This window comes from Salvelinus namaycush, chromosome 18 (assembly GCF_016432855.1).
Source record: "Salvelinus namaycush isolate Seneca chromosome 18, SaNama_1.0, whole genome shotgun sequence".
Classification (NCBI taxonomy): domain Eukaryota; kingdom Metazoa; phylum Chordata; class Actinopteri; order Salmoniformes; family Salmonidae; genus Salvelinus; species Salvelinus namaycush.
Genome location: NC_052324.1, coordinates 16,526,868 through 16,538,943, shown reverse-complemented (window position 1 = coordinate 16,538,943; position 12,076 = coordinate 16,526,868). Strand labels below are relative to the sequence as shown.

Sequence of the window (12,076 nt, the reverse complement as noted above, 5' to 3'; positions counted from 1 at the left end):
TAATTCATGCTTGGAAAAATAAATGAGATTCGACTGAACCTCTTAAACAATACGTGTTTTCTTACTCTACTGGCTACTGTAACTATAGTAATGACAGTAATAGAAATGCAGAGAAAATAACTCCACAACAAGGCAGAAGCATGACAAGTACAGTACAGTATGTTCTTAATGGGAGCACTACTGCTGCATCAGGAGGGCTGTGTGTGGAGCGCCACTGGAGATGAGAGGTGGGAGGTCATGTTAAATATGAGCTCCTATTGGTGCTTCGAGCCACACCCTCTCTCCACTAGAGAGGGTGGGCGGAGCGTGTCTCTGGTTTACATGGCTCCTGCAGCCCATTATATTCCCAACAATCGGCCGGAGGTGCGATGTGTGCTGTTCATACCTAATGGCCTGGAGTTCCTGTATGGACCTGGGCTGGCTGGCTGGCTGCTCAATGAGCCTGAGACAGACAGACAGTAGAGGTAGGTGGAGACAGCATTAGAACTGCCTCAGGAACCTGGTACGAGCTCTTGGTGAAAATGGACATGGTAGGGTGTGACAGATCCAGCCAGACAGGGGAGTTGGAATGGGTCACATCCAGAGATATCTCAGCTACCGTACCTCATTGCATTGTTCTGGAGATGAAATCGTGTTGTTGAATTTTGTGAAGGGGGGGTTATTGCTACCACATTGTGTTTTACTGGACAAAGTCACACTTTCAACACCGTGCCAACCTCACCGTTACAGACACCTACCATGAGATGAGGACTCTACTAACCAACCCAACCCCACCGACCAATGCTGCCCATCCGATCAGCCTATCTGCACCTTATATCCAGCCAATTTAGTTCATGACGAAGATCAGTCTTCATTGAGCTGTTAAAGCGGGAGCATCGCTGCTGCATTTCACAAACGGCGCAGTCCCTCATCTATGAAAGTGCCATAGAGCCCCTCAGACAATTAGGCAGGGAAAAGCTTTACGACCGTTATCCGCACCGCCGCGGCGCTCTCGCCACCGGCAGCACAGCCAGGAGCGCTGGCTCGGGCAGAAAGGTAATTATAGAACCTCTCGTAATGACATGGAGGAAGCTTGCGTCATAACACGCACAGATTTTTTTTTATCACAGCGCCATAATTAATTATCATCCTTTACTCTTTGATTCATTCCACTATTCATAACATATTTATACATTCAAGACGAATGATCATTTCCTTCAGGAATTAATCAGAAAGAGGAAGGACTGGTCTCCTCTCGATGGATGATCAAAGACTGTGTGTCTGAGTCTCTACCTGGCTAGCGACAGTGCAGCCCACTCTGCTCTGTATGGGTTCAGGTTCTGGGTTCAGGTTCTGGGTTCAGGCTCTGGATTCAGGCTCTGGGTTCAGGTTCTGGGTTCAGGCTCTGGGTTCAGGTTCTGGGCTCAGGCTCTGGGTTCAGGCTCTGGGCTCAGGGTTTATGTGCAGGTCTGCAACAGGAGGCTGATAGACCGGTGTCTCTGCAGGACATCGCTCTCATATCACCTGATAGACTGGTGTCTCTGCAGACGTCTGAAGTACCTAATATGCCTTGATTGGAAAGGTATTGAAATTCACATTCGTAACATGCTCATTAATGGAACTTGGATGAAAACACATGTGTAACATGATAAGCAGATATGAATTCCTAGATTCCTAATAGAGATGGCTTTATGAACAGCTGTCATTTCTTCACCTCTTACCAGTAAAACCCTTGATGTTGGTGTAGCACCTACCCGGGTGATCAAGTTGTACAGAATTCTACCAATATATCTGCTATTGACTTGAAGAGATTCAGGATTATCTCCTCTCTGTAAGAGCACTACATTGCATAGCCTACTCCATACTCCTAGAGAATGAGCGACATTTACTCCACATATCATCACCACAACCTCAGGGTAAGAGATGGCACAGTTAGAAAACAGGTGTCCACCATCCAACCCTCAGTCGGCATTGCATTAATAGCTGTTTGATGTTTTGACGTCTAGTCAGCTCGATTGTACCTTTCTGGCTGATAATGAGGGCCAATAATGATTCCTGAGCTCGAGGGGTTAATGGTATGTAACCGGCAGAGAAGCTAATTACACGTTACAAACTATTTATCAGATTCTCCATCTGCGCAACGCAAGCACCACAACTCTCATTGTGCACGCTAAATTACTCCTCGGATTATTGTAAAGAAAGTTTCCTTAATTAGGAGCCTGGGCTGCTGTTTTCTTACTCTGAGTAGGTTACCAAACGACATCAAGAGAAGAGGGGAAACATTTGATGACTGGATAATTTGGGCCTGACATCCCCAACAATTCAAAGCCAGTATCTACAGTATCTTGTATCTACAGTATCTAGCTGTATGAAGAAGAACCTCACAGGAATCCACAGGCAACAGATTCCAGAATTCTACAGTATCTTGTATCTACAGTATCTAGCTGTATGAAGAAGAACCTCACAGGAATCCACAGGCAACAGATTCCAGAATTCCATCACAGTTTTTTGTTGAGAAGGTGAGTCTTATGGGGGATTTACACTCTAAAATGAGAGAGAGGTGTAAATTGCATCTTGGATCCCATGTAGGCTTGGTGGAGACTGCAATACCGTATAGTCAGATGGCAAGGGAATGTTGTGTGAAAGTTGTGTGAACGGCACATGGAGCTAAATGAGGCTCAGGCCCAGTCCAACAGGCCTCTCTCTCCTGCGATCGGTTATTTGAGAAATAACTCATATCCCCCAGCCCCAAAGGTGTGCCAGAGACCATGGAGACACCTACCATCTCATCTGTCTCTGCAGTAAATTTTATTAAAATTACCTTCATTATAAGACAGTGTTCATTATAAAAACCAAAAACGCTGGTCTCCCAGGGCCCAGTGGATTAATAAGGACAGCGGTGTATTTTAAGCCGTAAACTCAGCTCCTCACTGTCCTTAATCTCCTTCCCACTTCACAAGGCCAAATTAACACCTCTCCCAAGCTCTGACGGGACCTCATTAGCAAACTTCCAGGGAAGAAAGAAAAGAGGAACGAAGGAGAAGAAGGAGGGAAGCGACCAATGACAGCCACCAGCTCTGGGATTAACCCTTTCTGGTGTTTCAGCTCTGTGAAAACTAGGTCGCCGTCGACGTGTTTCTAATCAGTCGCCTGGTTAACGATAATTAGAAGACGAGATCGGACGAGGGATGAGAGAGAAAGTAGGAGGAGTACATTGAAATGAAACAGAAAAGAAATAGAGCCTGTCATGTCACAAACACTTCAAAGGGAGAAACTTCTCTTTTAAAAGTGCCATGATGAGGGTCCAAATACCAAAAGGGATTCCTCTGGGCCACAGCCCCGGGCGAGGAGGGGGGAGCAGATCTCTCAAATATAGACACACACACACACACACACACGCTTGTGACTCATACACCACCTGTTCGGTGCAGCTGTAGGGGAGCTTTAGTGTATCCCAAAACACACAGCCAAACAAGCTCCTGCAATTACAAGTCCTATTTACTGTGCTTCTCACATGAAGCAGCAGGTATAACTCCCACAGCTTTACTCTAAGGCCTGGCAGATTACTGGTGGGTAAAGTTCACAAGCCTCCACAAGCTGTTTGACATTAAGCAGGAAGGTCAAAGTGTATCAGAAAACACCAGGGGTTTTATTTATGATGATGCATTCTTTTTCTGGCAAAAATGTCCCTTCTGAAAATAGCTGAGAATGACTGTATATACAGTAGGTAGCTAGTACATTTTACTTTAAAATCTGCACATATTGAAGTTCGATGAGAGAGATCCAAAGTAGAAGTGCAGACCTTTCAGTGTTTCTGCATTCAAAATTAGTGCCCCCACATCATAGCATTTCTACCAAACATACTTTCAATAATCTGTCCGTGTAATTTATAAAGGTGATTTAGCTCTGTCTGAGTTCAACATCGTTCTAAAGGTTCTTTAGCCATTTGTGCCAGTGAGGCAGCCAAACCTGACCGCGCACGAAATTCAGTGCACCGTCCAAGACATTGCGCTAGTCAGAGAGGAAAATGTGCAGTTTATTAGCTAATCTCATGCTATTCTACACATTTTGGCATGAAGCTGAGAGAAAATGTTGCTGTTTTAAAGCAAATTTCCTGCTATTCTACACGTTTTGCCATGAGGCTGTGAGAACGTTTCGCATTTTTAAAGCTAACTTACTGTAAATATTTTGCATTTTGCCGTGGCTTATGACGTGTTCATATGCGCTATCTGGGGGCGAGGGAGCTTTGGGGACCCAAACCCAAAAACTGTATTATACAATGGGAAGAATGTCCTTTTAAAAAGTCACTAGAGTTGACCGTTTCATAGTCGTTCTACAAAAAAACTACCCCCCCCCCTGCTACAAACATTTCCAGTGGAAGCATTGATACCTTTCTTCCTTCAAAACAGAGGCCTCCTTAATTATCAGCTATCTACTTTATTTACTTCCTAAACATCTATGCTCTCAGTTGTCAAACATCAATAGTGCTCAAATGAATCCCCTAGGTTCATGTTTGCACAATAAAGATACATCAGGGCACTTTAGATACAGTATTTTGATGTCTCTGCCTTTGTCAATTGAATTACTGTGACTACATTGGCACCAACCTCACATATCAGCAATGACTTCAGACAAAACAGACTGTCATTTTGGCATAGATAATTACAAACCACTTTAAAAACACATGTAGACTATGATCACACATGAGAACCAGAAAATCCATGCAGTGTTATCATATTTAGTGATTCAGCTTTCAGGTTAGTTGAGGAGAGAGAGGTAGACTGGAAACATTATTTGCGGTATCATTTCAATATGCCTCTGCTTTGTGGACCATAACGTAGCTCACAAATGTGATTTATGACCTTGGTTTAATGGCTAGAGCAGAGCCTTGGTAGGTATCAGATGACTTTTTCAATATGGCCACGTCAGAGAGGGCACTGAGAATGCACAATCCAAAACAGGAAATGAGGGCTTGTCTCAGGGAAGAGAATATGAGTAGCCAGATATCTGATCATCTAATGGCAGATAGAGAGCTACTCCACTTTGACAGAAAAGATACCAGTCAATAAGGATCAGATGAAGTGTAACATGAAAACTGGGTCCTTACACATGAATTTCTATCCCGGACCCACCCTATCATCCATCCAAGGCCACAGTTTAATGTGCTGAGTTTTTCGTGTCAGGATGTAGTGGTCATGTTTCTCTAAATCACGTCAAAGCCCCACTTGCAAAACATGGGCAAGGAGAAGTAGACTCACCTGAGCTTGGAAACTCTTGAGGACAGGAGCCACCATCTCCCGGACTTCCTGAATACAGACAAACAGAACAAACGCTTACCATTTTTGAGACACTAGAAGACAATTGCCCTGGTGAGGACAGGGAAAGACTTCTACTGCACTTTGTATTGTAATTTGTCTCAATAGCATTGAATATACTTATACTTGTTATGGACAATTTTAACAAACAACTGCGAAATGTCTAATGGACAACTGTCAAATGTCAAATGCTGTTTGATCCCAGATGTATTTTTCTTTAGCACAAATTCCAGCAGAGGAAGCAACATCTCTGGTTTGGAGTGAAGTGCGAGGGAGGAAGATGAGGAAGGGGGGGTCTTATAAATTGGGAAAAGCTGAGGAGTTTGAGTGAGAGTCTGTAAGTGGGGATTTCCAGCTTGTACTAGCTCCAGCCGCTCCCTTCCTCCTGGCTCTCAGTCAGCCCCCGGTAAGGGGATTGGGCTGCCTGTGGTGACAGCCTGATCCTGCCTTCTGCACCTGTATTATACTGACAAGATTACAGCACACTCTCACACAGGGATAGGGGCTCTGTAGTCTGACTGGGAGATCCCAGGAACCCTGACCCTAGCTATAGGCCACAGGGTTTCATTTAAACCTTAACAGACCTGGAGGAGGGGGGTGGGGTAATGACTGACTTGTCCCAAGCATTGTGCGCCAATGATATACACTAAAGCAGATTTGAAAAAAACAAAAACAAATGACAGGCACATATTGTAGGTAAGCGGGGCTCAAACACTGCCAGAGACTGAGAAAGTCAGTCTGCCTAGTGGAGCGGAGACAAGCCGAATGACACGTAGAACTCATGGCAGGGTTGAGAGAAGGCACGGGGCTGGAGGGTGAAAGGGGCAGAAGGGGCACTCACCTCCGGAACATTTCTCTTGAACTCCCGGCTCAGCTCCACCAGGTGCTTGTGGGAGTGCTCGCTCTCTTCCTGTCGCCCCGCCAGCTCAGACGCTATTGAGTTTAGCTCCCTCTATAAACACAGACAAAGAGAGAGAGTTAGAAAAAGAGATGCAGAGAGAGACAGCACTTAGAGAGGCTGCCAACAGTCATACAGTGCAGCTTAAAGTTTACATAAATAAAAATACACTGCTGAATATTAACAATGTAATCCTTCATGATCTTATAGCGGTAATACTTACTGCAAGCCCTGGCCCATAAATAATTAAGCAAAAATAAATCCAATGCCTACAGTAGCTGAAAGCCTTTTAGATAATCAGTATTTGAAATAATCAATACGCTTGCAACAACCATGGAACTCCAGTGAGAGAGAGTGGAGAGAGAGAGAGAGAGTGACGAGAGAGAGAGAGAGAGTGTGTGGAGAAAGAGAGAGGAGAGAAAAGGGAAAAACAAGGCGGAGTCACGTGGGAAGGACCCAATAACCTGACAAATACCCTTAGAAACAAATACAGAGCTTCCTGGAGAAACGAGGAGCTGATTTCAAGCCCAGACAAGATTCAAACACAAAGCACTGTCCGTTCTTTCTGCCACAATAAACACAGATAACAGTGAAGCCTCTCCCTTATTCAAATCTCTCTTCCACTGCCTTCCTACATCTTTACATTGATGTCAGGTAGGGCTGGGACGGTCATGGAAGTTTAGACGATGGTTAACGCCAGCCATAATAACCATTTGAATAGCACTTTGGATTTGAAATTATAATGACTATGGAGGTTAAAGTGCAGACTGTCAGCTTAATTTGAGGGTATTTTCATCCATATCGGGTGAACTGTTTAGAAATTACAGCACTTTTTGTACATAGTCCCCCCATTTTAGGGGACCAAAAGTATTGGGACAGATTCACTTACACTACATAAAAGTATGTGGACACCCCTTCAAATTAGTGGATTTGGCTATTTCAGCCACACCCGTTGCTGACAGGTGTATAAAATCGAGCACACAGCCATGCAATCTCCATAGACAAACATTGGCAGTAGAATGGCCCGTACTGAAGAGCTGTCATAGGATGCCACCTTTCCAACAAGTCAGTTCATCAAATTTCTGCCCTGCTAGAGTTGCCCTATTCAACTGTAAGTGCTGGTACTGTGAAGTGGAAACATCTAGGAGCAACAATGGCTCTGCCGCAAAGTGGTAGGCCACACAAGCTCACAGAACCGCCGAGTGCTGAAACGGTTGTCCTCAACCGAGTTACAAACTGCCTCTGGAAGCAACGTCAGCACAATAACTGTTCATCGGAGCTTCATTTAATGGGTTTCCAAGCCTAACATCACCATGCACAATGCCAAGCCTCGGCTGGAGTGGTGTAAAGTTTGTCGAAATTGGACTCGGGAGCAGTGGAAACGCATTCTCTGGAGTGATGAATCACGCTTCACCATCTGGCAGTCTGGGGGAAGTTTGGGGAAGGCCCTTTCCTGTTTCTACCATGACAATGCCCCTGTGCACAAAGCAAGGTCCATACAGAAATGGTTTGTCGAGATCGGTGTGGAAGAACTTGACTGGCCAGCACATAGCCCTGAACTCAACCCCATCGAAAACCTTTGGGATATATTGTAACGCCAACATCGAGCTATGGCTAATTGCCCAACATCAGTGCCCGACCTCACTAATGCTCTTGTGTGGAAGCAAGTCCCCGCAGCAATGTTCCAACATCTAGTGGAAAGCCTTCCCAGGAAGGTGGAGGCTGTTATAGCAGCAAAGGGGGGACCAACTCCATATTAATGCCCATGATTGTGGAATGAGATGTTCAACTTTTGGCCATGTAGTGTATACAGTATGTGTATTAAAGTAGTCAGTTTAGTATTTGGTCCCATATTCCTAGCACGGCATGATTACATCAAGTCTGTGGTTCCACAAACTTGTTGGATGAATTTGCTCTTTGTTTTGGTTGTGTTCCAGAAAATGTTGCGCCCAATTGAAATGAATGGTAAATAATGTATTGTGTCATTTTGGTGTAGATTGTATTGTAAATAAGAATAGAATATGTTTCTAAACACGGTGGATGCAACCATGATTACGGATAGTTGTGAACAATGACACAACTATCATACCCCGCTAATCTCTCACCATTACAATAACAGGGGAGGTTAGCATATTTTGGGGGTATGCTGTTATACCTCTGTAACTTTCTCACTCCTCATTACTCACGGTTTATTCAGGATTATCCATAATCATTCTAGCATCCACATTAACATAGAAGTGTTTAGAAACATATTCTATTCTTATTTACAATAAAAGTGACTCCAAAATGGTAATCCAAAGTGATTAGAGTACAGAGCCAAAACAACAACAAAATTGTCATGGCCTCTCAACTGACATTACAATCATTTTTTTAAATCAAATCTTATTTGTCACATGCGCCGAATACAACAGGTGTAGTACGCACAGTGAAATGCTTACTTACAAGCCCTTAACCAACAATGCAGTTTAGAAAAAAAGTTTAAGTATTTACTAAAATAATTTGAAAAAAAAGAAGAAAGATAACAAATAATTAAGGAGCAACAATAAAAGAACAGTAGTGAGGCTATATGCAGGGAGTACCGGTACAGAGTCAATGTGCGGGGGCACCGGTTAGTCGAGGTAATTGAGGTAATATGTAGATGTAGGTAGAGGTAAAGTGACTATGCATAGATAATAAACAGAGAGTAGCAGCAACGTAAAAAGGGGGGGTACAATGCAAATAGTCCAGGTAGTCCTTTGATTAGCTGTTCAGGAGTCTTATGGCTTTGGGGTAGAAGCTGTTAAGAAGCCTTTTGGACCTAGACTTGGCGCTCCGGTACCGCTTGCCGTGCAGTAGCAGAGAGAACAGTCTATGACTTGGGTGGCTGGAGTCTTTGACAGTTTTTAGGGCCTTCCTCTGACACCGCCTGGTATAGAGGTCGTGGACGGCAGGAAGCTTGGCCCCAGTGATGTACTGGGCCGTACACACTACCCTCTGTAGTACCCTGCAATCAGAGGCCGAGCAGTTGCCATACCAGTCAGGATGTTCTCGATGGTGCAGCTGTTTTCAGGATTTGAGGATCCATGCCAAATCGTTTCAGTCCCCTGAGGGGGAATAGACATTGTCGTGCCCTCTTCACGACTGTCTTAGTGTGTTTGGTCCATGATAGTTTGTTGGTGATGTAGACACCAAGGAACGTGAAGCTCTTAACCTGCTCCCCTACAGCCCTGTCAATGAGAATGGGGGCGTGCTCGGTTCTCCTTTTTCTGTAGTCCACAATCATCTCCTTTGTCTTGATCACGTTGAGGGAGAGGTTGTTATCCTGGCACCACACTGCCAGGTCTCTGACCTCCTCCCTATAGGCGGTCTCATCGTTGTCGGTGATCAGGCCTACCACTGTTGTGTCATCTGCAAACTTAATGATGGTGTTGGAGTCGTGCTTGGCATGCAGTCATGGGTGAACAGGGAGTACAGGAGGGGACTGTGCACGCACCCCTGAGGGGCCCCTGTGTTGAGGATCAGCCTGGCAGATGTGTTGTTACCTACCCTTACCACCTGGGGGGCGGCCCGTCACTCCAGGATCCAGTTGCAGAGGGAGGTGTTAAGTCCCAGTGTCCTTAGCTTAATGATGAGCTTTGAGGGCACTATGGTGTTGAACGCTGAATTGTATTCAATGAATAACATTCTCACGTAGGTGTTCCTTTTGTCCAGGTGGGAAAGGGCAGTGTGGAGTGCAACAGAGATTGCATCATCTGTGGATCTGTTGGAGCGGTATGCAAACGCCTGGTTATGAGTGGTTATTTTATTTTCATGACGATCTTCATCCATAACCGTCGGTGCAAATATTGTTCACTAAAATGTTCCCCATTAGCAGGTAGCCTAGCGGTTCAGAGCATTGGCCCAGTAGCCGAAAGGTTGCTGGTTAAAATCCCAGAGCCGGAAAGGTGTCAAAATCTGCCGTTCTGCCCTTGCCTGAGCAAGGCAGTTAACCCCCAACAACAACTGCTCTTCGGGCACAGTTGATTAAGGCCCCTCTAATTCAGAGGGGTTGGGTTAAATGCAGAAGACACATTTCGGTTGAATGCAGTCAGTTGTGCAACTGACCGGGTATCCCCTTTCCCTAGTGTAACAAATCATGCCTGAATAACAATTCGTATTGTTTGAATATATGATATCAAATAGATCCTTCAATACCTGGTGATACAGTACTTGCATGTTGTTAGAACTAAAACTCCACCCTATCAACATCCAAAGCGATTCATACTAGCCTCAACATACCACATGCCATCCACAAATTCAACTGACCAATCATCCAATTTCCAGCTCCAAAAAAACCACATCTCAAATCTTCCTAGAGTACAAGTTTCCACTGAGCCAAACAACATTTGTCCCTCTTCAATCCCATCTCTTTTCCTCTCCTCTTTGACTGGTTTTATTTGATGAAGGTATTCCCTTGTAACTGCTGGCATACAATATAAAACTGGAGTGGGGGATTCAATTACCACAGTGAATTTATATATGCTGGAAAATTCAATTGACTGTGTTTTAATTAATCTCCAGTCTTACTTAAAGGCAATTTAATAAATTATCACGAGCCAAAAAAGAGAGAGAAAACCTAGGGATAAAACTCTAGTTCCATATTTGAAACATTTAACTTATTCTACTTATTCCCAGTGAAGGCATTTTAACCCTTCAATTTGATCACATCTTGATGTAATTAGATTCCTGTATTGGTCCTTGAAAAGAGGCCATCTTTCCCTCTCCAAAACCAGCGACAGAATGCTCCCATTGACGAGTCTTATTTGATATCCCTTGGTGACAATTGTGCCTTTGTTCAAAACAGTCCTTTGCCTCAGGACTTTCTCCAAGAGTCCGAATGGATTACACTCCCCTTGGCCCATCCCTTTCTAACGCATCTACAGTGCCTTCAGAAAGTATTCATACCCCTTGACGTATTCCACATTTTGTTGTGTTACAAGCTGAATACAAAATGGATTAAATATATTTTTTCTCATCCATCGACACCCATAGTGAAAGTGAAAACAAGTTTTTAGAAATGTTTGTACATTTATTGAAAATGAAATACAATAATATTTCATTTACAGTACATACAGTAAGTATTCAACCCCCTGAGTCAATACATGTTAGAATCACCTTTGACAGCGATTACAGCTGAGAGTCTTTCCGGGTAAGTCTCCAAGAGCTTTGCACACCTGGATTTCACAAAATTTGCACATTATTATTTGTAAAATTCATCAAGCTCTGTCAAGTTGGTTGTTGATCATTACCAGACAATAGTTATATTTGTCCTTGTGTTTTAGGTAATTGTCCTGCTGAAAGGTGAATGTCTCTCCCAGTTTCTGTTGGAAAGCAGACTGAACCAGGTTTTCCTTGTCACGTTCCTGACCGGTTTTCTGTTATTTTGTATGTGTTTGACAGTCAGGGCGTGAGTTTGGGTGGGTAGTCTATGTTATGTGTTTCTATGTTTGTTTAAGGGTGACCTGATATGGCTCTCAATTAGAGGCAGGTGGTTTTCATTTCCTCTGATTGAGAGTCATATGAAGGTAGGTGTTTTCACATTGTTTGTTGTGGGTGGTTGTCTTCCGTGTCTGTGTATGTTGCGCCACACGGGACTGTTTCGGTATGTTTGTTCGTTCGGTTTTTGTGTAGTCTGTTTTCCCGGTTCGTGCGTTCTTCGTGTTACATGTAAGTTCTTACGTTCAGGTCAGTCTACATCGTTTATTGTTTTGTTAGTTAGTCAAGTATAGTTTGTTTTCGTCTTGTTTAAATAAATATCATGTCATATCACAACGCTGCGCCTTGGTCGAATCACTACTCCTCCTCTTCGTATGAAGAGGAGGAGGAACACCGTTACAGAACCACCCACCAATCCAGGACCAAGCAG

At 44.0% G+C, this 12,076-nt stretch overlaps 1 protein-coding gene across 2 annotated transcripts in view; it reads right to left on the bottom strand.

Annotated features, from left to right (window-relative positions):
• Window positions 1-12,076, bottom strand: part of LOC120063158 (homeobox protein cut-like 2) — a 121,170-nt gene that overhangs the window by 54,787 nt on the left and 54,307 nt on the right. For both annotated transcript variants that reach the window (XM_039013353.1, XM_039013354.1), the window contains exons 2-3: window positions 6,136-6,246; window positions 5,238-5,285 (exon numbers count right to left, since the gene is read on the bottom strand). In XM_039013353.1, the coding sequence (XP_038869281.1) occupies window positions 5,238-5,285; window positions 6,136-6,246 (159 nt within the window). The remainder of the gene's footprint in view (window positions 1-5,237; window positions 5,286-6,135; window positions 6,247-12,076) is intronic.